Raw genomic sequence first — 27124 nt, 5'->3', positions numbered from 1 at the left:
TTCAAGGTTAGCATGGACTATGCAGATGGAAAACATCCACGGATACATAGACACTCTGTCCTCCTCCCCAAAAGTATCAAAACATACCTTTTTTTAAAATAAAGTACTACATTCTCAAAGTTCACATTAAAAAAAAAAATAAAGAAAATGAAAGCTTTAACAAAAGTCACCATGTTAAAGAAGAATGCCTCTGGGGATAGTGGCAGACACCTGAAATCCCAACACTTGGGACACAGGAGAAAAATAGATGGCAAGCCTGGAAGAACAGGAAGTCAACATTTACAGAGTTACTTTATGCCAGTAATAAAGCAAGAAACATTTACGTTCAATACTGAGAAAAAGAGTTCTCTGAAAGCTCTACACATCGTGTACTAACAAATTAAGACACATCAGTGTTAGATCCATGCATTTTTAAAAGTATTGCTAAAAACATTATACATATTTCTTTTTTAAAATATAGGACTTCATGATACAGTATGAAGGTGGCACCATAACTAATTAGTTTTAAACTGGTTTTTAACAAGACTGTGGGTAAGTTCAAGTTGTATGCAAGTTATATTACTAACCAGATTGACTTTTTACATCTAACAAATAGGATTACATCAATAATTAGTAATGAGAAAAATCTAGTTGCACAAATGTCAAGATGATTTTATTTGCTTAAAATCTCGTGCAGTCAGACCAGCCCTCTCACCTCCTTAACCCCTCCCTCCTCTCAAGTGCGGGCTGGGTAGGTGGAGGTCACAAACATGCCACCAAACCAAGCTTCAAACTTTTCAATCTTATAATATCTAAGCTTCGTGCAAACAGTTTGTTTCTATCAGCCTCTAAGATAAATCAGTCATTAGCAAACAGTGATAAAGATACACACTTTTAGGTATAGTCATGTATCATTTAATGAGAAATACTGGAACAATGTGCTGTGTTAGAACTACCAGTTATATGAATCTACATATTGAAGAACTGAAAAACATTAAAAATATGTATTTTTCAAAGGAAAATGGACATAAGTACTTAAAATCCAAAGTTTCTAACCATGAGCTAGAGAGACAGCAGTTAAGAGCACGTGTTGCTCTTTCAGAGGATCTAAGTTCAGTTCCCAGCACCCACAGGGGCTCACAATCCAATACCAAGGGAACTCACATCCTCTTCTGTTTGACCTCATAGCACACATGTGGTGCACATACAAAAAGATGGTGCACACACAGGTGGGCAAAACACTAATACACATAAAATTTCAAAAAATTTAAAAACAATAGGCTGCAAAGGCTTCAAAATGTTTCTACCATCCATGCAAGTCTGACTTTTGTAACCATGAAGTCTGACTAAACCTCAAAATCTTTCAAACATGGGTCTAAATAATATCTTTTATCAAAGTCTCTAACAAGTTATAAAACAGCCTTATTTCTACTTTACTATATCCTCATAAATGAAATGAGAAAAATCAAGTCTATAACCAAAAAAATGGGTGAGAGCAGGGCAATAGGAAGATGAGAACAGTGACAAAAATCCCGGGTACAAACAGGAAGTCAAAGCAACTGAAATACTAAAATAAACACTTCCCTAAAAATTAATGTTTTCACTAAATGGTATCTGCTATCAATTGCTAGTATATACTCTGATCTATAATATTGCAGTAAAGCAGAATATTTTTAAAATGACTAGTTCTTTCCATTGTCAATAAAGAACAGGCTAAATGTCTTCCCACCCCGCCCCCCAAGACAGGGTTAGTAATTACTCTGTGCAGCACTGGCTGACCTGAACTCTGTAAACCACACTGGTCCCAAACTCACACAGATCCGCCTACCTTTACCTTTCAAGCATTGGAGTTAAAAGTGTTCACTGCCACCACCGCCACCCAGCAAACTAACTGAATTCAATCTTCACTGAAAATCAAGGAAAACCTCTATGTTCTTCTTATTTTATGCCCTTTTTGTGGTGATGTCACCATATTGTCAAACTCAAGTGCTATTTAATCTTGAATTGAAAACCGCTCTTACCAGCTTACTAAAGTGGTATTTACAGTAACCACAGTACTGGACATTGTCTGCGCCATTCCCTTCTTCTTCACAAAGCAGCCCGGCAAACTGAGCACTGCGAAATAAACACCAAGGTTGTCAATACAAATCAAACCATGACATATTTAGGCATAGAAAATTAACTTTTTGGCACCTGTAAGACAATATAAAGGAAAATGGGGTAAGATAGGGGCCAGGTCTAGCTCTACTGGAAACAACCTGCTTTACATCATTAGTATGTGCAAGGTCCTACTTACACCCCTGCTCCCTCACAAAAGGAAGGAGACAGAAAAGCTCTACTGGAGCTGTGGCCAAAGATATTTCACTTCCACTTGCAATTAATTTTTCTTTAAAATTGTGATTATATTTACACTAAATTCTTCATCTCTCTCATAAATAAAGATGTATCAAGGTTTTATGTCCCCAAATAGCAATTAAGTTGCTTTAAAAGTTGCATATAGGGGCTGGAGAGATGGCTCAGTGGTCAAGAGCACTGACTGTTCTTCCAGAGGTCCTGAGTTCAATTCCCAGCAACCACATGATAGCTCACAACCATCTGTAATGTGATTCAATGCATTCTTCTAGTGTGTCTGAAGACAGCTACAGTGTACTAATATAAATAAAAATAAATAAATCGTTTTTTTAAAAAGTTGCACATAATGAATGACACACGCCTGTAATCCCAAGTGCTCAGGAGGACTAGTTGAGCCCCAGAGTTTGAAACAAGCCTGGATAACAATGAGAGTCTATGAAAACAAAACAACAATGTTTTAGTAAGATAACTGTAATTTTAAAAAATATTTTTAAAAAACCAAATAGTGATATAAAACCAGCAAGAGTGGCACAGCTAAAAACCTTCTCTCTTTATAATTAGTAATTTTCACTTTTAAAATCAATATTGGTGCAAATTATGACCATGCCTCACTAAAGGTCTGAAACAACAATGTGGTGGCAATTACACAGATGCAAACAATGCACTTTTCTTGTGTGGGATGGCTCTAGGGTTTCTCATATGTTAGGCAAGAATGTTACTACTAAGTTACACTACTACCCCCTTTTATCTGTTAAGTCTTTATTCATGCATTCAGTGTGTATTTTTGAGGAAGGGTACACCCCTAGACTGCATCTGTCATGTCAAAGAACAACTTAGGAGAGTTGGCTTTCTTTCCATCATGTGGGATCCAGAGATTGAACTCTGATCATTGAGCTTGGCAAGCAAGTACCTTTCCTTGGTGAGCCATTTCACCAGCTCTTTTGTATTTTAAAAAAAGAAAAAGGAAAAAAAAAAACCTCTCTTGAGGTTGTCCAAAGTGGCTTTGAACTCGTTCTATAACCCAGACAGGACTTGAATTGGCAATCTCCTTGCCTCTAACTCCTGAGTAGCAGGTATTACATGATTCTGCCACCAGGCCTGGGTAAAACTTCATCAACTTAAAAGGGAAAATTCTTTTCAATTCTTACATGCTTCAAAATCACAGCACAGTAAGCAAGATCAACACATGCTGTTTTGGTCAAAAACAATAAAAGAGGGCTGGGATGTAGCTGGGTCAGTGCTTTCATGACATCCACAAGGTACTAAGTTGATCTAATCCTCAGCACTGAATAGAAAACTTATTCCAAAAACATGCACTGTAATGATACACAGGTAGGTAGATATTTAATTTCATGTTATATAATGTGTTTGCCAATTTTATTTCTTTATAATGATGGAAACATACCATGTTACATGGAAAGCCTGTCGACATCCATGTTTATTACATGTCATGCAAGCACCAGTGGCTGCTTTGCTTTCTCTTCCTTGTTCATCACATATATAGCAAGTCTTGGGATAAAGAGAAACGAACAAAAATGAGACAAAAATCACAGACATACTTAATTATGAATCTGCATTTTACTGCTATCTTCAGAAACTGACACCAAATTTTTTATCTAATCTTTACTGAAGAGGGTGAGTTCACAACGGCACTGTTTTCATTAGCCTTTCACTGGACCCACAAACTCTGCCAGACAAGAGCCCTCTTCACTGGCACTGAGGTAGGATATGATATATTCCATATCCTATGGGATAAAACATGTGAGAGTGAATTTAAAGTTACTTCAACTCTTCACATTAACAACTAAGGCCCAATAACGTGACATGTTGAAGTAGAACACATGTTAGCTTAAGAAATCATAAATTCTTGTTTAAACTGCAGCAATTTTAACTGCCATTTTGTTCATTTCACATGTAAAACTAGGTTTTCCCAGATCAAAATCATGGGTGGCCATTTGACAGAAACTTAATTACAGAAATACTGTTTTATTATCAGCAGTATATAGGTGAATAAAATAGCCAACCAGAAGTTGATTACACAAAGACCAATGTCCAACTACTGTAATACCCATAAGGTATTCTTTTAGGAATCAGAGGGAGATTAAACGAACCACAACTCCAAAGCCAGCCTAGATTACATAGCAAGTTCCAGGATATGAGTTAGATAATAAGACCCTGTTTCAAAATAATAAATAGGTTATCAGTTCTTCTTGAAAGGACACATTTATAATAATACAATTTATAATGATAACAATGAGTCATGAGCATATAATACCAGCTCTAGGGAAGCAGGTACAGGAAGATCCCTGGGGCTTGCTGACCAGGCAGCTTGCCTGCCTAGCCTACTCAGTAAGCTCCTGGTTAGTAAGAGACCCTGCATGTAATAACAAGATGGATGGCACCTGAGAAATCACACCGAGGCTGGCAACTGGCCTCTATGCATATGTACTGATAACTTCTTAAAAGGTATAATCACAACTGTATAACAGTACAGGCATTTAAAAGTTACACTAGTAAATAGGATGAAGGGATGGGTCAGCAGTTAAGAATACCAGCTGCTCTTTCAGAGGACCTAGGATCAATTCCCAGAACCCACATGTTGACTCGAAACTGTTCATTAATTCCAGTGTCAGGAGATCCAAAACCCTCTTCTGGCCTCAGGAGACACTAGGCACACATATGATACACATGTATGCACCCTTATATATAAAATAATAACTTTAAAAAAATTACTGTAGCAAACCAGTTGTAGTAGTCCACACCTGAAGATGAGAAGTTCAAGAGCAGCCTGAACATTAGATCTTGCCTCACAAAAACAACAAAGTTAGGCATGATAGAATACAGATGAAGGTAGAAGCAGGAAAATCAAGAGTTCAAGGACATCCTTGAGTCTACACCCTTACCATCCCAAACACCCTCAATCTCATCAGGGTCATCTTCAGTTACAACCAATCTGAGCTCAAACAATAACAACAGAAAGACCTGTCTCAAATGTTTTAAAAAGAGAGAGAAAAATTGGAGAAGGCAGATAGCTCAGTGGTGAAGAGCCCTGGTTGTTCTTACAGAGAACCTGGATTCCATTCCCAGCACCCACATAGCAACTCACATCCTTCTTTAACTACAGTTCCAAGTAACCCAATGCCCTTTTCTGGCCTCCACAGGAACTGCATGTACTAGTGCACTTGAAGTGCAGACAAAGCACCAACATATCAAAATAAATAAATCTTTGTTTTATGTTTGCTTGCTTGTTTGTTTACAATACAGGGTTTCTTTGTTTTAGCCTTGGCTGACCTGGAACTAATTCTGTAGACCAGGCTGCCTGCCTCTACCTCTGAGGCAGGGGGTTAAAAGGCGTGCACCAGCACTACCTATCTTAAATAAATGTTTTTAAAAAATCAAAACTAGGATTTAAAATTGCCCAAGATTAATTATATATTAGCATATTTGTACAGAACAAATGACACTCATATAGCAATCCCAGCTACTGACAAACTGGGATCTATAGCACTTCACAAGGAAGACTATAACAAGGAAGACAAACAAGAAGGTCGTATGTTAATGCAGGCCTGACTGAGGAGGTTCAGGCTCCATTGAAGAAAAGGCATGGAATCTCAGAATCTGACCAGATACTATTTTTAAATGCTCTAGGCCTTTTGGGGACAGACAGTGAACTACTACACCCAAGACATATATATATAACAGGCATCCTCCTATTAAGAGAAAGATGTTTTTTGATTTTTGTTATTTAAAGTGGGGGAGGGTGGGCATGCTGCTGCATACCTATAATTCCATCACCTAAGAGACAGGGGCAGAAGCAGATGCAGAGGTCTAGAATAGCTTGAGCTTCACAGACAATGAGGAGGCATAGGCAGTAAATAAGAGAGATAAGAAAGAAAAAAATACCTCCAGGGAAGGGATTCCCTCCCAAAAGAAAAAGAAAGAAAAATCCCTAAGTCAAAGATCTATAACAATAAAGGTGTCCTAATGATAGAAATAACATGAAACTCTCTCCTTCTCCTGCCTTTGCATAAAAACACTAGGGAGAAAAGAGCAGGAAAATCTTCAGGCTCAAACTACCAAACAACAACTGTATGGTTCTGGGTGCTCCTGGAGATGATGGCTTCACAGCCATTTGCATCTGAGTAGCATTAATTTTGAACTTAAAAAGATGACATGAAGGCCAGGTGGTGGCGGCGCAAGCCTTTAATCCCAGCACTTGGGAGGCAGAGGCAGGCGGATTTCTGAGTTCGAGGCCAGCCTGGTCTACAGAGTGAGTTCCAGGATAGCCAGGGCTACACAGAGAAACCCTGTCTCAAAAAACCAAAAAAAAAAAAAAGATGACATGAAGTTAAGAGTGAGACATGGGGGGAGGGGGGAAAGGATGTTGGAAACTTAGAGAAAGAATATGTGAGGGGGATATACATAACCAAAATACACTGACTATATTACAAAATCCTCAAACTAAAAATATATTTTAAAAAATACATGTATGTTGTAAAGAAGTATATCTATCCAAATATTGCATCAGATTTAAATCACTAGTAATTTCAACATATACAAATGATATAGATATTATTAGGTCAATTTGCACTGCAATGTTAATAAGCGGACATCTGTTTTCTAACTACATCAACTGAGAGAACCTGAGACCAATAATGCCATAAGAACAATAAATACATTGAGTGTATATATTGTTTTCTAAATATCATTGTTGTATAAAAGAAAATATAGCTCCTTGGAGAAAATCATTCTATTGCAGACCACCAATGAGTCACAAATACATTCTGTGTAAAAAGTTAAAAAAAAAAAAAAAAAGCTTGGAAAAACGACAGAAACAGAGACTATAAACAGGCAGATTAATCAGGTACCATCATCCACACAGCAACATAGTATGAACATTAAAATAAATAAAAATTCTATTAAAATAAAATAAAAATAAATGGAACTGTGACTCATAGGCCAGAGTACTTGCTTTAGCATCACAAGAACTGAGTTTGATTCCCTAGAGTCAAAACAAGGCACGGTGGTTGATGCCTATAATCCCAACATTCAGGAAAGATGCAGAAGGATCAGAAGAAGTTCAAGGTCATGGGCAAAAGAGGTGGTTAATAGTTAAGATACATGCTGCTCTTACAAATGACCCAGGCTCAATTCTCAGCACCCACATAAATCAGCTCACAATAACCTGTAACTGCAGTTCCAAAAAATCCAAGAAACTGTTGTGGTCTCCATGAGCATAAAACATACATGGTGCACAAACAAGCAGGCATATACACATAAATAACAGTAAATAAATCAAAATAAGTATTTTTTCAATGAAGTTTGAGTTCATCCTTAGCTGGCATACGAAACTAACCTGGTATACATGTAACTCTGTTTAATAAAACAAAGTAAGATAGCATGACATTAAGTCCACACTATAACTGGGCTTTCTATAGTAACAGAATGCAAACTGAAAATACAAAAAAACTTTAAAAATTAGCCATGAATCCCAGCAGTAAATTAAGAAAGTTATGGATGCCAAGATGAGTAAAGGCAGCCCAGAGAACAAAGTGTTCCCACACAGTGCTGCCCCACAACAGGCAGGGACTGGATCCAAGAGGCTAAAAACCATCTGAGGAGAAAAGAAACCTGACAGACGTCAATTTAACTAAGGATGAAAGTAAGGATTGTAAGAAATCAGAAAAATTGGAATCAGTGTGCCACCTGATAAGATGCAATGAGAGAAACACAGAATCACTTCTGTGACATTCTTTTCAAAAATGTCATCCACTAAACTGGAGCAAACATCAAATCAAAATTAGAATGCTATTCTACAAAATAATTAAAGACTACGATACTCTAAGTATTAAACTGACAAAAGCAAAGGAAAGATTAAGTTACTATTTGAAATAAACAGATAAAAGAGACAAAATAAAACTTCTAGTATTTCTACATGAAACATTTCTGGGAGAAATGAGAAGATGTGGAGAGGCTGGCAGACATGTAGTAATAATGCACCACTAACTTGCTGACTTTGATAGTTATTTTACAAATGTATGAGTACCTTCCTTTACATTTATTTACTTTATTTACATTTATTTAATTTGTTCTATAGTACTAGAGGCACTGAACTGAGGACCTGGCATATACTAGGAGACTCTACCCAACCAGAACTACTTACTATAGGCCAAAAAATGCCCTTCTTATAGGAATATACAGTTTGGCTTAAAAAATTCTGTACTTCTCCCAGAGCCTGTGAATAAACTTGATGTTATTTCAGAATTTACAAGGAAAACTCATTTTTAAATGAATTTTAAAGGTACTACAAAATAAAGGTTTAAGATTACTTGCTGTGCAACCATAAGGACCCAAGTTTGGATCCTAGCACCCACATGACAAGTCTGGCGTGGTCCTGCACAGACCTTTAACCCAGCACTGCTGAGAGTGGGAAGAGACAGGAGAATTGCTGGAACTTACTACACACCAACATAGCCAAAAAAAGAAAAAGAAAAACAAACAAATAAAAAACCCACAAGCGGGCTGGAGAGATGGCTCAGTGGTTAAGAGCACTAACTAAGGTCTTCCAGAAGTCCTAAGTTCAATTCCCAGCAACCACATGGTAGCTCACAACCATCTGTAATGGGATCTGATACTCTCTTCTGGTGTGTCTGAGGACACCTATAGTGTACCCACATACATGAAATAAATAAATCTTTAAAAAAAAAAAAAAAAGCCATAAGCTTCCCTCAGTGAGAGACCTGTCTCAAAGTACAATGTGGAAACCAATGAGGACAGCCAATGCCTTTTTCTGGCTTCCTTGACACACATCTGCACATACATGTACATAATACACACATACATATATAATACGTGAACACAAAAATTAAAAAATTTTAAATTTAAAATTAGTAAAGAATATATACACTTCTATAAAGAAAGCTATTCTGTGAATAGCATCTGGCACACACCTGTAATCCCAACCCTCTGGAGGTTGAAGCAGGAAGATCACAAACTCAAGATCACCCCCTGCTGCTTGGCAAGACTGAATGAAGCCTGCTGGGATACAAGAGAGCCTGTCTCCACAAAATAAAACAAGCCAAAATATAACCCCCAGAAGGAAAAAAAAAAAGGGGGGGGGGGGCGCAACAAAAAAACCCAAAACACTTTGTAGAAACAATGTTATAATAAAAACAAGGGCAATTAATCAACCTGGGAAAAAGAACTAAGAAAAGAACTTACTGAGTTCTTACTGAGAACTTACTGAGAAAACAACAGCACTGAGACTGGAGAGAGAGCCCAGTGGTTAAGGTGACCCAGGTTCAATTCCCAGCACCATATGACAGCTCACAATTGTTCAAGATCTGACATCCTCACCCAGACATACATTCAGGCCAAACATCAATGCACTTAAAAAAAAAAAACCAAACTAAACAAAACCAGCAATCTTGATGATAATAAAATCATGCTTAACATGATAATTACTTAAGAACTGCTCACATTCTAAAGAAAAACTTTACACAATAATCAAACTTCCAAAATATGCATACACTTTTACAGGGATCCTAACAGTATGAAACCAGGTAACACATGAGCCCCTTCCACAAGAGGCTGCTCCTCCAGTAACTGAATGTAGCAATACTCTAGATACACTAAGGATCTAGCAATACTCTACCATACACTAAGAATCCACGAAAATCATGGTAGAAATATCATTTATTGACACAAAGATATATTAAGGATTATTCAGTTTGAAAAGCAGAGAAAACAATAAGTAATATAATCTAAATGTTTAATAAGCATGTATGAGATAAAAAATACACAAAAGTCAAAAGATTTAAATAGAAAAATTTATTTCTCCTCATTCTCAATGTTTTAAATAAATTACTAATCAAAAAGATTATTAACATATCTGAAATCTCAAAACTAACAATAATGACATTCTTCCACAGAAGTGACATGTACATCTTTTCACACAGTAACAGTGTCTAACTAAAGACACTGGATAACAGGAAAGCCTTGACAACTCAGTAGCAGCAACAAACAACAATGTGAACAGAAAAATGGTTAAGTATTTCTATTTTAAAACACAAAGTAAAGAAAGAATGAATGGATAGATGGATGGTGAGAATTAGATGATAGATAATAGACAGACAGACAGACATAGAAAGATGAGATCTAGAGTGAGCATAGGGTCTTGGTATGTTATCTAGGTAGGCCCTGAACTCCCATATTCAACTCATCCTCCTGCCTTGAGATTACTGACAGGAAATAATTACTAATTCAAATCTAATAAGATCTTGGCACTTAACTAGGAAAGAGGTCAGTAAATCTTCAAAGACAAATGTGTACTGAGTAATTAAAATGTTCTGAAAACATTAATATGCACCTAAATTCAAATAAGAGAGACAGGTTTGTTGATGATGTTTTACACTCTTGTGAGCTTATTTTAATACTGTCGCTCAAGGTGGCAACTATATTTCTCAAAATGTCTTTGAAGTAGGAGAAAGGTCTTCTAAGAAATAAAAAACAAAACAAAGCAAAACAAAAGACCCCACCTCTTTTCTATCTCCTAGTTTCAGAACCAAAAAACACAAACATTAAGATGACATCCACTGTACCTTATTATAACGATCATGTGGGACAGACTGTAAAACGATTGGCTCCATTGTAGAAACATTGGCAAATTGTACCTCTGGAATATAGAGGGCACAAACCACATGAGCCCAACCTAAAAATAAATAAATACACAATGTCATTCTTCAAGTTTTATCAAAAATAAAATTACTACCTGTCTTAAGATCTCTTAAAATGACTATTTAAGCAAAACCATAATAAAAGCCTGGAGACTGCATTATTTATGCAATAATTGTCATCCACTCACTGCTGATACAAAGGGTTCCTAATCATGGCTGCATCTATTATTATGCACTCAAGATAAATAAACAGAGCACTTAGGAATTCAGGTGCTGACATTGATACTTAAGGACAGACTAAATTCATACTAACACTACTTCTGAAACCCACTTTAATTTGAAGAAAGCAGGATGACAGTTCCCAGCACTCTAAATACTAAACCAAAAGGAGGTTCTCCATTTCCAGGTCAGCCAACACTACATAACGAAGATCAGACTACACTATAGAGCCAGAATTAAATAAATACATAAAGTATGAAGGAGATATAAATATATAATTCAGTAGGTAGTAGTGTCCCTGAATACTGTGTGAAGCTCTAGGTTCCATTCTCAGTTCTACAATCATTTACACTTAAAACTTCAGGTCTCAATGTCTGGAGAAGCAGAGGAACTGCAGAGCACTCACCTAGGAGCCACAAAAGGAGACACAAGGGTAGGGCTGGATCTAATCTCAACATCAAGAACAAAAAGGAGGAAAGGGGATTTTAATATGCTTAATCTTACTAATCTTAAATGTAATGGTATTAGTTTTTATATTGTCAATATTCTGAATGTTCATATAATTAGTGGCTGCCATTTTTCTATTTTAAATCTTCATCTGATCTATTACCAGTTGATGTTAAAGTTTCTTTTGATTATAAAAGATGTGACTGAGGGCTGGAGAGGTGGCTCAGCGGTTAAGAGCACTGACTGCTCTTCCAAAGGTCCTGAGTTTAATTTCCAGCAACCACATGGTGGCTCACAACCATCTGTAATGGGATCTGATGCCCTCTTCTGGTGTGTCTGAAGACAGCAAGACACTGTGCTCACAATACATAAATAAATACATAAATAAATACATACATCAATCTTTAAACACGGTGTGCCTGAGGCAGCAGCTAAGAAGCTCATGGGGCAGCACTAAAGAGCTGCTGGTCAACTGGAAAAGATGAAATCCCAGGAAGGTGAGGGGTAGCATGGAGAAAGACAAGCCAGACTATCACTGCCAGACTACAAGCTAGGACTAAAGACTAATATCCCATGGACCTCACAAAGAGCACACCTAGGCTTTAATCATCTTAAACTCAATCAACAAAGCAATCCGAAAAAGGAAGCACCTCTGCATTAAATACATCGTATACATCATCTCTGAAGGAAAAAGAAGTTTTCACAACTTAGTCATAGATAATCTCCATAATTTGTTAATTAGAAATTTCTAGAATAAAAAGTACTAAATACATCAAAGCACAAATGAAATTCCACAAAATTTAAGAAAATCAGAACAAACCTACAATTAAGGTATCACAAAATAAGTATGTTTATTATAATCAAATATATGTAAATAAAACAAGATGGCTCAGTGTAAAAGGTGTTGCAAATCACCATAAGCAAACAAACAAAAGCCAAAATACCAAAGAAAGCATCATGTCCATCAAAAATGAAAAATTATTACAAAATGAAGCTTGAATTGGGGACAGTGGAGGGAGACATATATAGCTACTTTCAATGGTTACTGGCCATAAATATTAAGTGCTTATACACAGGTTGGCTGTGCTGGAGCATGCCTTTAATCCCAACACATGGGTAACAGAGGCAGGCAGATCTCTGTGATCTGAAGTCCAGCCTGGTCTACAAACTGAGTTCCAGGCCAGTCAGCTTAGAACTATAAGACAGCTCCAAAAAACACAAAGCTGGCCGGGCAGTGGTGGCGCATGCCTTTAATCCCAGCGCTTGGGAGGCAGAGGCAGGCAGATTTCTGAGTTCGAGGCCAGCCAGGTCTACAGAGTGAGTTCCAGGACAGCCAGGGCTACACAGAGGAAACCCTGTCTCCAAAAACAAAACAAAACCAAACCCCAAAAGAAAAACAAAAGCACAATGCCTGGAACAATGGCTCAGTGGTTAAAAGCACTTCCTGCTCTGGCAGACAACCCTAGTTTAGTGCTTAGTACCAGCATGACAGCTCACAACAGTTCCTACTCTTCACTCCAGGAATTGAACACCTTCCTCTGATCTCTGCAGGTTCCAAGTATGTACATAGTTATGTGTATGTATACACTTGCAGGCAAAACATACACATAAAGTACAATACACATAAAATAAAAAGAAAGAAATCTTTCAAATAAGAAAGATTATAAAACACTGTCAGGTGAACTGTCCCTCAATTGAGAGATGAAGGTGAGAGCAAGTCTACAGGAAGCAAGGGAGGAAGGGAGAGGAGGGGAAGAAAGGAAAACTAAGAATTATTACCTCAACAGTAAAGATTAAGTACACTGATCCACATTAACCTAACAAATATAAGAGCTGTTTCATATCTCAGACAAAGCTTAAAAATATTTAAGAGTATGGGTAAGGCACGGTGAGGCATCACAGTGGTGACCCATCATAAAGAGAGTCAGGTAGAAAGCACAGGAGCCGAGGCCATGAGACGACGTATATAAATATAAGCATATGTACACATACACATAGGATATAAAATATCCATATTTATACCAACAGAAAATGATAAAGGAAGCAGGTGCAAAGATAGGTACCACCCCAGAAACAACAAAAAGTACATAGAAATTGTTAAATTCTCTTATTAAACTCTGGAAAACAGTAAAAGGTTTGCCACAACCAAGGACCTACTAAACTAAGGGCAAAAAAAGAGATGGAACTCTTTGGAATCTTTCCCTTAATATATGAATGCTTTAGGTCAGAAGGTCTTAAATACAACTGAGCTTACAGTGTAGAAAGACTCTAGTCTCTGCTGGCAGAAGAACTAGAACCAAGTTTTAAGAACAAAGAATTATGTCTGTCAATTCTTCAAAGGGTCTGAAAGCTAAACAAGGACTGAGATGTGCCTGTCTGAGTTCATTCAAGAGAGAAAGCAGCCCTTAAATTCAACCCACAGATGCCTGGAGGAAAAGAATATAGGTGACACACATGACAGCACCAAAAGACTAGGAGGGAAAACTAGAGAGTCTCTGGCAACCTGGTGCATTTGCAACACGTGGATATGCTGGAGGATGCGGAGAGCCACAAACCTGCCTAAGGCAGGACTCATCTTCTAAATGTAAGACCTAAGAAGACCCTCAGTTGAACTCTGGCTAGAATCTAGGTATGGTACAAATAAGAAGTGAGAGGTAAGGAAGAGCAGAAGATAGACTAGATAAAACACAGAAAGTACAAACACAAATAAAATACATGTTTTTTCTTCTTTAATTGCCATCCCTCACTATTTTACACTATATGCTTAAGGAAATAAATCATCAAAACACTCATTGAAGAGTTTTCACCAAGTATAACAAAAACATACAAGTCAATAAAAACAAAAACACAGCAAGCAGCAAAACCCAAACTTTAAAAAGGCAGAACTTTACTCCAGAATTAACCCATTATAACATTTAATTATATATGGTTTTTGGTTTTACCATCCTTAGGATAGATCTCAAAGCATATTACCCTACAACTGAACTACAGCCCCAATACATTAATTCTAAAATAAGTTTAAAGGTTATAAGGAAAACATGCAGACCCAGGAATTTAGTTCAGTAGGTAAAGTGCTTGCAGTATAAACAGAAGGACTTGAATTGAGATCCCCAGTGCCTACATAATCACAAGCTGTGGCAACACATGGCTGTAATTCTGCTGGAAAGCCAAAAGGAGAGAGAGATTCTATTACCAATCAGTCTAGCAAATCAATGAATCCAAGGTTCCATGAGATACCCTGTATTAAAAATAAGGTAGACAGAGGAAGACAAATACTCAACATCAACCTCTAGGCTTCACATGTGTACGTACACGTACACACACACACACACACACACACACACACACACACAGTTTAAGTATGGCTCATTCACAAGAAATATTAACAGAAACTCTTCATACAGAAGTATAACAGTGGATTTTTAAGTAAAGACCTCAACTGAACTATCTTACATGTAAACAAAGAATTACATACTGATGAAGAAATAAAAATTATTAAAAAGAATCAAACAAAATCTTGCCTGGCAGTAGTGGTGCATCCCAGCAGTTGAGAGGCAGAAGCAGGAAAATCTGAGTTCCAGGCCAGCCTAGTCTACAGAGAGAGTTATAGAACATCGAAGGCTGTTCTTTGTCTTGAAAAAAAAAGAGAAGAGGAAGAGGAGGAGAAAGAGGAAGAGAGACTACTGTATTTTTAGCTGACAGTACAGTCAGATATAACATTTTGGTAAATGACAGATACTCCATATATACAACTATGTTCCTATAAGATTAGAAAGGCAAATGTTTCCAGCCATTACAAATCCCTGCATACTACATTATTAACATGTCTATTGTAATACTGGTCTGCACAAACTTATGCTAGCATTCAATATGCTACCCACATGGAACTGTAAGTGTATATAACAATATTTAGTAGTAATAACAAAAAATTATGCTACTGGCTAATATGTATTATGTTTTTAGCTATTTTAATTTTTATGCCTTCAATTTGCTTTTAAAAGCAAAATATGTTAACTCTCCATTCAACCAGGTCCTTAAGAAGGTATCTCAAAGGCACTGTTACTACAAGTCCAGCTCCATGGTTCTTTGGTAGCAGTGATTTCTTGGGCTTTGGGGTTTGGTTTGGCTTGGTCTGCTTTTTTTTTTTTTTTGCAGTACTAAAGGTTGAATTCAGCTCCTCACTCATGCTAGGTAGGTGCTCATCAACAACCTACATTCTCAGTCCATGCATATGTCTGCCCTGAAGACCTTTCAAGGAGATGGTACGTGAAGGTAGGCTATTCTGATATCCATGAACTTATACAAACAAAGCTAATGTGTGTTGTTTCTAAGTTTCTAACAAAAAAAAAAAAAAAAAAAAAAAAAAAAAACTTAAAAGGTTTAAGAAAAAGAGAGAAGATATAGGATAGGTGAGGTGGCACACAACTTCAGTGCCAGCACTTAAAAAGAAAGCGGCAGGAATCTCTCTCAGTTTGAGGCAATCCCAATCTATACAGAATTCCAGGTCAACCAGGGAGGAAAAAAAAAAAAAAAAGACCTTTTACCCTGGTAGTGATGGCAAGTGCCTTTAATCTATCAGATTCCTTGCAGAAGCAGGTCTGAGCTCAGGGCCAGCCTGGTCTACAGAGTGAGTTCCAGGACAGCCAGGGTTACACAGAGAAACCCTGTCTCGAAAAACCAAAACCAGAATACCTTCCTGTCTTAGATCTTCACATTCCCTTACCACTGACTTCAGTTACTCACCAAAGACAACTTCAAGTCTCACAAACTTCACTAAGCACCATGTTCAGATATTTATTATACATTTTCTTTCTTTAGATTTTTAACAACTTACCACTGTGTTGTATTTACATTTTATTCAGTAATATAGAAATATGATGTGTGTTTATAACCTAGAGGCAATAAGCGATATTCATATAGTTTATGTATTAGTAGACTATATGTCTAGGTTTGTGTGAATACACTCTCTATAATGTTTACTCAGTAAGAAAAGCACCTGACACATTTCTCAGAATTTAAGTAGTTTATGACCACATGTTAAATAATCAACTTTTACCAATAGTTTTAAAACTAGAGAAAGCAATAAAGTGCCAAAGTTTACAAATGAAACAAACCAACAAAACAGAAAACTTTAAATTATTTAATCACTAAATTATTCAAATTGATAACCTTAAGAAAATTCAGGATGTATTTCTCAGTTATTCCTACCAAATATTTAAAGATTATAAAATTCCAGCTTTACAGAAATATCTTCAGAAAAAGAATATTTCCAAATTTGTTATAATGCCACAATAACACTTATGCCAAAAGCTAAATAAAAACAATGTAAAAAGGGAAGTCGCTGTTTTAATCCCTTATGAACAGGTGCCAACTTCTTTATTCATTTACCCTTCAGAAATCAGTATCTTCAACAAAATGTTAACTAAATGAATCTCATTATTTTAGGAAAATGGGCTGATTTACTTCCAAAACTAAACCAGTGTAATTCCTAACAAAATAAGGGAGAAATACTTTATGACCATCTTAACAGAAGAGAGACGGGGGGGGGGGGAGAGGGAGAGGGAGAGGGAGAGGGAGAGGGAGAGGGAGAGGGAGAGGGAGAGGGAGAGGGAGAGGGAGAGGGAGAGGGAGAGGGAGAGGGAGAGGGAGAGGGAGAGGGAGAGGGAGAGAGAGAGAGAGAGAGAGAGAGAGAGAGAGAGAGAGAGAGAGAGAGAGAGAGAGAGAGAACACCTATCATCTTTCATGATACTTTATTAGTGACTTAATTTTTATAGTTTAACCAGCTCATGTCTATATGGTAAGAATGATACTAATATACAAAAGATATGTATCCTTTAACCCAGCCAACTATTAATAGTCCTGTAATCCTAGAACTCATGAGGCAGAGGTAGGGAACTGCCACACATTTAGGCCAGGCTGGGCTACACAGAAAATGCTAAGGCCTGAATTATACACAAGGAAAGAAAGAAAGGACTAGAGAGGAAAGGACCAAAACAAAAACAGACAGAAGAAAGAAAGGCAACAGGAGAGAATCAGACACACTTCTCAAGGACAGATAACTCAAAGTGGAGATGAAAATTAAAAATGGGGTAATCCTCATCTAAAATGACTGGAACCAGAAGATATTTTTCTGATCATTTACAGTGATTTTACCATCTAAGCATCTCTAATGCAAAAACTCAAAATTTGAAGCTAATGTTCAAAAGGTGTTAGGTTTTTAATATTTCAGATTCACAATTTTCAGAAGAGGAAATGCTCAGAATCCTCAGGAAAGAACACATCCTGCCAAGTATAGTTGGTACTGTAAGCTAGCGCTCAGGAGGGACATAGTAGTAAGGAGACTTCGCAGGGTAAGGTTGGTTCTGTAACCCTAGCACCTAGGACAGAGTAATAAGGCCCTGTCTCAAAAAAGCAACAACAAAAACAAAGGAAGTGTGGTGGCATACACCTTAATCCCAGCACTTAGGAGGTAGAGACAGATCTCTGTGAATCTGGAGGCCAGCCTGATTTATACAGTGAGTTCCAGAACAGCCAGGAATACATAGTGAGAACCTGTCTCGAAACATAAATCAAGATTTTGAGTAGAAGAATGTGGATCATTCTACATACAACAGCCAATACTTAAGTTTGCCCACAATGAAGACAAACTATGAATTCAGAAAATTATTTAAACTACACATAAATGTGTCCATGTACAATCCCAGACCATGAAACATGAAGCATGAAGATGGTGAATTCAAGTTAGCCTGGACCACATAGTGAGACCTCATCTCCAATTAATTACATCACTATTAACATTTTAGCAAACAATACTTAAATAATATGAACTACCAAATAGTTTGAAATGCTATACCATTCTAGTTTTCAGTATTTTTTCAAAGACTGTACTTACCCCCATTATCTGTTCTTTTTAAAGCTCCATCTTTATGGGGACACAGCTCACATCTCTATTTAAAGAAAATTAAAAGTAAAAAAAAAAAAAAAAAGGAAAAGGCAATGAAGTTTTTTTTTTTCAGATCACCAAAACCACATCTTTCCTATAACTTCGAAACTAACAAAAATAAAATACCATTTCTATTCATTGCCACCAAGAGAATTCCAGAACACTTTTCACAAAATAACTGTTAACTGCAAATTACTTGCTTTTAAAAGATTCATTTTTACTTTGTTTGAATGTTTTACATGTATGTATAGGTGTGCATGCATGCATACCACATGTTTGCAGGTATCTGTGGAAGCCAGAAGAGGGCAGCAGATCCCCTCCTTGGTACTGGAACTATGGATGGCTGTGACCTATCACGTGATTGCTGAAAACCTAACCTAGGTCCTCTGAAAAAGCAGCAAGTGCTTTTAAGAACTACTAAGCCATCTCTCCATCCTTTAAAATAACAACGAATTTTCTTTTAATATTAGATAACAATTTTCATATATATTAAAAATCCTGCAGCCCCACCCCCACCCCACACACACACTTTTTTTTAAGTTTACATTAAAATCAGACATAGTGGCCCTGGCCTGTCATCCCAATACTTGGGAAATTCGGCCAGTAGTACTTTTCCATGAACTGAAGCCATTTGGGCTACACAAACAAGCAAAGCTCTAAATTTCCTATTAGTAAAACCAAAGTCAAATGTGGTAGCAGATATTTAGAGTAAAAGAATTCTTGGGATGCTGTAGCACAAATATCAATAGTCTAAGAGTTTGAGACCATCCCAGAAGAAATGCAAGACTTATTTGGAGAGAGGGAAAGAAAATATGGGTATGGTAGTAAGTATCAGTATCTCGCACTCAGGAGGCTGAAAGGATTATCATGTTCAAGGCTAGCATGAAGAACTATGAGAGTCCATCTAAAAGCCCTTCCAACACAGGCCAGATACACGGTTTTGACACTTATGAAGATCACTGTGATCTCTAATACAGGCTTGAATTACTGTAGTCAAGTAGGTCTGGTTTCTACTACTATTCAAGAACCAGCTTGACGGGTGGGAGACGGCTCAGCACTACAGGCCACTGTTCCAAATAATCCAAGTTAAGTTCCAAGCACCAACATCAGGTGGCTCACGAATGTCTCTTAACTCCTGGCTCTAGGGAATGGAATGTAACATTTTCTTCTGGTCTCTGTAGGCATGTGTGCACACAGACACACACATATACATGCACACTCATACACACACAAAAATGGCATACACACGGCTATACATTAAAAAAATAAATCTTAAAATACATTTTTTTTTCTTTTAAAATCAGCTTGCTGAGCATGGTGATGCACATTCGGGAGGCAGAAACAAATGAGTGACTTGAGTTCAACCCCAGCTTGGTCAACATAGCAAGTTCCAGGCCAGCCAATACTACATAGTGAGACCCTGTCTAGACATAAGGGGAAAGTTCTTTAAAGGTACTGGGCCAGTTTTGCTGGACCTCAACTATAATACCAACACTTAAAAGGTAGAGGCAAGAGGAATTCAAGATTATCCTCAGCTACATAATAAGTCTGAGGCTAGCCTGGGCTACGTTACATAAAAGCCTACTCAAAATTTAAGAAATATAATAACAATCAGCTGAACTATATTATACATTTTTTAAAATCAATAACAGTAGAACACACGTGACTGCTAACTGAATGAGACGCATGGCGGATAAAAATAAAAAGCATCTAGAATCTATACTAGTAAAGACTTAGTATAAAAGAGAAGAACTAGCATGAGAGTTTAGAATTTCTTTCTACTATGTTACTCTGAAAACAAGACAAAGCCAACCCTTAGAGGCTCCTGTAGTCCTAACACCTAAGAACCACAACGGAGCATTCAGAAGAACTTTGGTGTCTGTAATTTAAGATCTGAATCCCAAATGGGGCAAACTGAGGAGAGAGAACCCTACTTTTAAATATATAATCAACCCAAATCTTTTGTTGACGTCACATCACATATATACAGAGCAATCCACTAGGACAGCTTAACGAACTGGGACATTTAAAACAGGTATTCAAAATACATCAAGATGGTTTGAATCCAAAGAATCAACCAACTCTGATTTTTAAAAATGTCAGTTTCAGGGCTGGGAGACATCTCAGTGTGTAAAGAGCGTGTAAGCTGAATACTGAGGTCCACATAACAGTCAAGGTTATCATCACCCATCCTCTCTACCTGCACACATGCATCCTGGCATGCATATGCCTGAACTTCTACACACACAGATACACACAAATAAAAACAATTTCTTTTTTTTTTTTTTTTCATTTTTTTAAACAGGGTCTTGTGCAAATGCCTGTCATATCTTGAAAGTCTGGTCCTCCTGTCTCTACTTTCTAGTGCTAGCATGACAGGCAGGTTTCATGCTCCATCCTTCTTGATCTCTGAAGTGCTGAGGAATGACTAGACAATGACTATTAAACTATAGCCCTACTCCACCCAAAAAAACACCACTCCTTCAAAGGAATATAATAGAACTTGGCCTTTTCTTTTCTTTTCTTTTCTTTTCTTTTCTTTTCTTTTCTTTTTGGTTTTTTGAGACAGGGTTTCTCTGTGTAGCTCTGGCTGTCCTGGAACTCACTTTGTAGACCAGGCTGGCCTCGAACTCAGAAATCCGCCTGCCTCTGCCTCCTGAGTGCTGGGATTAAAGGTGTGCACCACCACTGCCCGGCATGGCCTTTTCAACAAATAAGATAATGTTTGTGAGATGATCTACATTACTTGACCTGTAAAGAAGTAGAAAAAAAGGCTAAAAAAGGCTAAGTGTTGTCAAAACAAAAGGAAATCAATGTCAATTCCGAGATTACCCAGACTTTGGATTTGGAGGTAGCAGACTTGCAGCCAACCTGGTCTACATGTTGAGTTCCAGAATAGCCAGGGATACAAAGTGAAACTATCTAAACAAATTAAACAAATAAAATACACATGAAAATGTACCTGTAATAAATAAGATGGGAAATACCAACAAAGGAAAAGTTACTAACTGAATGGAGCTAAAGATATGGAGATATAGCTTAGTGGCCTTTACAAGGCTCTGAGAAATAAAAGGCAAAAAAACAATTTGTAAATCAAGCCTGGCCCAGTAGCACAGAGGACACAAAATCAGGACTGTGCCAAGTTCAGGCCAGCTAATACTATATGGAAATCCTGTCTCAAAAATAAAACAGAGCCGGGCAGTGGTGGTACACGCCTTTAATCCCAGCACTTGAGAGGCAGAGGCAGGTGGATTTCTGACCAGGATTTGTAGACCAGGCCAGCCTGGTTTACAGAGTGAGTTCCAGGACAACCAGAGCTACACAGAGAAACCCTGTCTGGAAAAACCAAAGATAGATAGATAGATAGATAGATAGATAGATAGATAGATAGATAGACAGACAGACAGACAGACAGACAAGAGCTCGACGTGCTGTAACTGGGCTGTGAAGAGCTGCTTAATGCGTCAGGTTCTGGGTTTAGCTGTTTAGCACTGTGAAAACCAGCAAGCACTGCTGACTAACAAGGGGAGATGGAAGAAGAGAGGGAGAACTACAATATGCTGAAAAAGAAATGTTCAGAGACTCAAAACCAAACAGAAAGGAGGCTCAAAGACACACAGTAGTGCATACCTGTACTCTCCACATGGAAAGACAAGTCCACCTTGAGGTTCAGGGAGAGACCCCATCTCTTGTAGACAAGAGGACTATAGAGAGCTCAAGCCCAGTTGAATTTACAAAGAGAACATTCCAGGGCAGCAAGGGCTACACAGGAAAACCTCTCTAAAAAACAGTAAACCAGAAGGGGAATCGGGGGGGAAGGAGAGACCCCAACAATAAATGTGATAAAGTATTGAAAGAAAAAGCACTCACTGTCAATACACAATTATATATTTATATATGCCATCTGTATCTGCAAATAACCAACTGTAATAATCACTCAGAAGGCTCTAGCACAGCTATGGTAGTATCTGTGAGGTGAGAATTCTCAAACAGGTGAGCCACCCTACACTAGGTAACTGCAGGCCTGGGTGAAATGGGTTATATATGTGAAGAAGAAAAAAAAATCCAACATTCCTGATTCTTCCTTCTTTCTGTTCAACACTTATCTTACAAACAAATAGTTAACATGAAAATAGTAAGCAGAATTCATCAGCAGCAAACATACTTTGTAAAAATAAAAGGGAAAGACTGGCAAGATGGTTTGGCAAGCCTGGTGAGCTGAGGTCTTTCTTATCTCTGGAAACCATGTAAATATGAAAAGATACAACTCCACAAAAATGTCCTCTGACTTCCACAGATGCTGTGGCATCACTACCATATGCATCCAACACACAAATAATAAGTAATAATAACAGTGATGACAACAATAAACAAATTGAGCCACACAAAATAGCTCAGGAGTAAAGGTGCCTGTTAACAAACCTCACAACCTGAAAATCAAGCAAACCATGGGACCCACATTGCTAAGAGAACTGACTCCCACAACAGTTGCCCTCTGACCTCCACAAGCACACTGTGGTATGTGTGCACCCACACAACACATGTACGATGGATGGATGGATGGATGGATCGATGGATGGATGGATGGATGGATGGATGGATAAGTAAATAAATGTTGATTAAAATATTTTAAAAAATGGGTCTGGAAGATTCGTCAGTAAAATGGTCTTATTGCATGTAGAAGGATCTGAGTTCAGATCCTCAGTATCCCTGTGAAACAAGCTGGATATGGCAGCACAAGTCTAGATCCCAAAACTGGGGAAAGGGATCCTAGGAGCTCACTAACAGCCAGTCTAGCAGGCTGTCCACCTTGAGGTTCAGGGAGAGACCCCATCTCAAAAAATGGGTCATGCACACCTTTAGTCCCAGCACTCAGGAGGCAGAGGCAGGCAGATCTCTCAATTCAAAACCAGCCTGGTCTACATAATGAGTTCCAGGATAGACAAAACTACATAGTGAGACCTCAGAGAGAGGGAGTTGGGGGGAGGGAGGGAAGGACAGAGATGGTTCAAGATGCCTGACATTAAGCCTTACCAGCTCATGTATACATGTTAATACAAAAGTTTTTGAAAAATTCAGAAATTACACACTTCAAATGTTTAAACTGTACAGTAACATTAATTGTATATTATTAAAGTAATTCTAAAATATAAATTACTTATAAATCAAAACTACATTAAAATAATGGCTCACACCTGTAATTCCCAGCACTTTTTGAAAAGGCTGAGACAAAGGATCCCTGGAGCTATACTAGCCAACCAAGTTGACTGGCAAAAAAGGTTTAGTGAGAGATTCTGTCTCAAAAAGCAAGGTGGAAAGCTACTGAGAAAGACACACAGAATGTGGAACTCTGGTTTCCATATGTACATGAACACACATACAACAAAGAGACAGATAATTTGAGCCATTGTATAATACAAGTACTGTTTAAGTAAACATGATACATTCACCACTTAAACAAGTCCATATAACTTTAAAACAAAATTGATTTGAGGTAGGATCTCACTGTGTGGCTCTGGTTAGCCTAGAACTGGCTATCTGGCCTAGAACTTAAGAGTAATTTTCCGGGCTGGAGAGATGGCTCAGTGGTTAAGAGCACTGACTGCTCTTCCAGAGGTCCTGAGTTCCATTCTCAGCAACTATACGTTGGCTCACAACCATCTGTAATGGGATCTGGTGTATCTAAAGACAGCTACAGTGTACTCATATAAATAAATAAATCTTTTTTAAAAAATAGTAATTTTCCTGCCTCTTCATTCAGAATGCTAGCTTTATATCTCAAAACAGTGAAATTAAAATAATTTAAATCATTGAGTATGTTTTGTTACCACACTCGAAAAACAATGTAAAATTAAGGACACAGAGTCCAATCTAAAGAGCAAAAGGCTGAAAGAACTGAGAAGGACTAACACCATGTCTTTGAGAGTAAAGGAACTTGCCCCCAAGCTACTGGAGCTTCAGTCCCAGAACCCACACAGTGGAGAACCAACTCCCCATAAATTGTTGTTCTCTGACCTCCACAGACACAAAAATAAGTAGAGAAACAAACAAAAAGACCCAATCTTTTTTTAAGTGGGGGTGACTAAAAAAATAATAATAAAATAACGAAGTGGGGGAAAGAGAAAACAATCAGAGAAGACTGAAAACCAAGTTGATTATTGTTAATAATGAGGCTGAAATTGCAAGCCTGGCTTTTTTAAAGGTAAAATAAACATGATGGTACAAAACTGTAATTCCACCACTTGGGAAAGATACAGAAGATCATCACAAATTCAAGGCCAGCTTGGTCTACATACCAAGTTCCAGACCAGCCTGAACTTCATAGCAAAATCTTGTTGAGACAACAATAATAATACAAGGACATGGACATATGAAAGACATAATTTATCAGTATTGGAAATAAAAAGAAAATTATCACCACAGAAACCAGATGTTAAAAATGTAACATGCTTTAAAAAACACAACTTCTTAAAACAAGATAAAACAGAAAATCTCTTTAAAGCTAACTTCATTATCTAAATTCCTCTAAGACAAGGGAGACATGTGGTAACCAACTCCAGCCCATGCTTATACAAGTAATTAACCTCACTTCCCTCCAAAGTCTTTGCCTGCCCTCCCAACCTAAAGATGGAAGTAAACAATAACAAAATAACCAGTAATTAGGGTGATGAGAAATCCCTGTAATCCTACAATGTGGAAAATAGGAGCATCATGGGGGGACGGGGCACCCTGAAGAGATGGCCCAGCAGTTCAGAGCACAACGGTTCTTCCAGAGGACCAGAGTTAAATTCCCTGTACATGGGGATTAACAACCATCTGTAACTCTGCAAGCACCCTGCATACAAATGGTGCACAGACATGCAAGCAGATAATACATACATATAAATTAAAACAAATCTTAAAAACTAAAAAAGTATTTCTGGGTCAGCATGAGCTAAATGACGCTCTGTCCCAAAAGGACAAAATTCAAACATTAATAAAACAAAAACCAGTAATATAAATAGCTACAAAAAAATTATAAAATTCCTGTTGAACCTAAATTCAAAAAGATTGAGATTAATAATCTAAATCCAACAATATATTAGAGATTAATACATCACAAACATGTATCCATAAATATAAGATTAATATAACATTTTAAAACAAAACATGAAATTTACAAAATATTTTAAATATATCATCTCAATACAAAAACAGCATTTAACAAATAACACCATTTACAACGCAAACTCTCAGGTAACTCACTCTCTGCACTCCTCCAATCAGAGCCTCCCAAGTGCTGGCTTTACAAATAGAAACCACTACACCTAGCTATGTTTTCATGCAGTTTTGTGGTTTTTTCACAGGCCTTTAGAGGTCAAATCTAAGGCACATGCTAAGCACCAGAACCTGCTAAATTTGTAATGCTATGACTCTGAAAACACTGTCTTTCCCAGAGCTAGCTAATTCTTAAAGAGACAATAAACCACTTTTATGTGCAAACCAAGAGCCCATACCCTTAACTTTCTTAGCCTACCTTAACTCTAGGACATTGTATTCCCCTACCTGAGGGTCCCAGAAACAAGTATAGCCCAAAGAAAGAAGTACAACTAAGCAATCCTCAACTCTTTTCCTTTATCCTTCCATTCATTCCTGTAGGTTTCCCTTTTATCCCCTCTGCCACATGGCCAACCCCAGCCAGCACCACTAAAGGTAACATTTTGTGGCATGGCCCACCTCTCTCTTCTGTGACTAGTGAATTGTAAAAATTTTCTCAGTGACAGTATGTTCTGATCTGTTGACACATTTCAAATAACAAAATCTGTATTTGAAAACAAGACCATTAATAAAAAGCATGCTGGGCTTGGTGCCATGTGCCTTTAATCTTTGTACTCTGTAGATGAAACAGAGGCCTCCAAGTTTGAGGCCAACCTGTTCTACATAAGTGAATGGCAGTCCTGCAAGGAATACAAAGGAAGATTGTATCTCAAAAAAATTTTCAATTCTAAGAATAACTAAAATCGCATTTTTAGCCAAGCATAATGGTATATATACACATCAGTATACATACACATGAGATACATACATATCTCAACACTCAAGACAACTGCAAAAACTGTAGCCAGTAATCCTAGCACTGAAGACAAGTGTAAGTTCAAGGTCAGTTTGGGTCATTTTTTTAAAAAGTAAAAGGGAGTTGGGGGAAGAAGAGAGCTGGAGAGATGGCTCACTGGTTAAGAGCTCTTAGAGAGGTCCTGAGTTCAATTCCCAGCAACCACATGGTGGCTCACAACCATCTGTAGTGGGATCTGATGCCCTCTTCTGGTGTGTCTGAAGACAGCTACAATGTGATCATATAAACAAAAATAAAATAATAAAATATAACACATAAAAATATTTTTAAAAATAGGGTCAAGGCTGGTAAAATGACTCAGCAGGTAAAGGTGCTTGTTGACAAACCTAATGGCCTGAGCTTGATCTCCAAGACCTCCAGAGTGAAGGGAAACAAAATAGACTCCCACAAATTGTC

At 37.5% G+C, this 27124-nt stretch overlaps 1 protein-coding gene across 20 annotated transcripts in view; it reads right to left on the bottom strand.

The window, feature by feature from the left end:
- Mllt10 (MLLT10 histone lysine methyltransferase DOT1L cofactor) overlaps window positions 1–27124 on the bottom strand; it is a 137855-nt gene that overhangs the window by 85263 nt on the left and 25468 nt on the right. For 14 of the 20 annotated variants that reach the window (XM_076939547.1, XM_076939550.1, XM_076939546.1 and 11 more), the window contains 4 exons: window positions 18565–18619; window positions 10932–11041; window positions 3737–3840; window positions 2001–2094 (listed from right to left, as the gene is read on the bottom strand). In XM_076939547.1, the coding sequence (XP_076795662.1) occupies window positions 2001–2094; window positions 3737–3840; window positions 10932–11041; window positions 18565–18619 (363 nt within the window). The remainder of the gene's footprint in view (window positions 1–2000; window positions 2095–3736; window positions 3841–10931; window positions 11042–18564; window positions 18620–27124) is intronic. The other 6 variants (XM_076939561.1, XM_076939560.1, XM_076939558.1 and 3 more) reach the window with 2 other exon arrangements.

The sequence above is a fragment of the Arvicanthis niloticus genome, chromosome 8 (genome assembly GCF_011762505.2).
Source record: "Arvicanthis niloticus isolate mArvNil1 chromosome 8, mArvNil1.pat.X, whole genome shotgun sequence".
In the NCBI taxonomy this organism is placed as follows: Eukaryota; Metazoa; Chordata; class Mammalia; order Rodentia; family Muridae; genus Arvicanthis; species Arvicanthis niloticus.
Note: the sequence above shows the minus strand (reverse complement) of the source record. Positions and strands in the feature narration are given on the sequence as shown.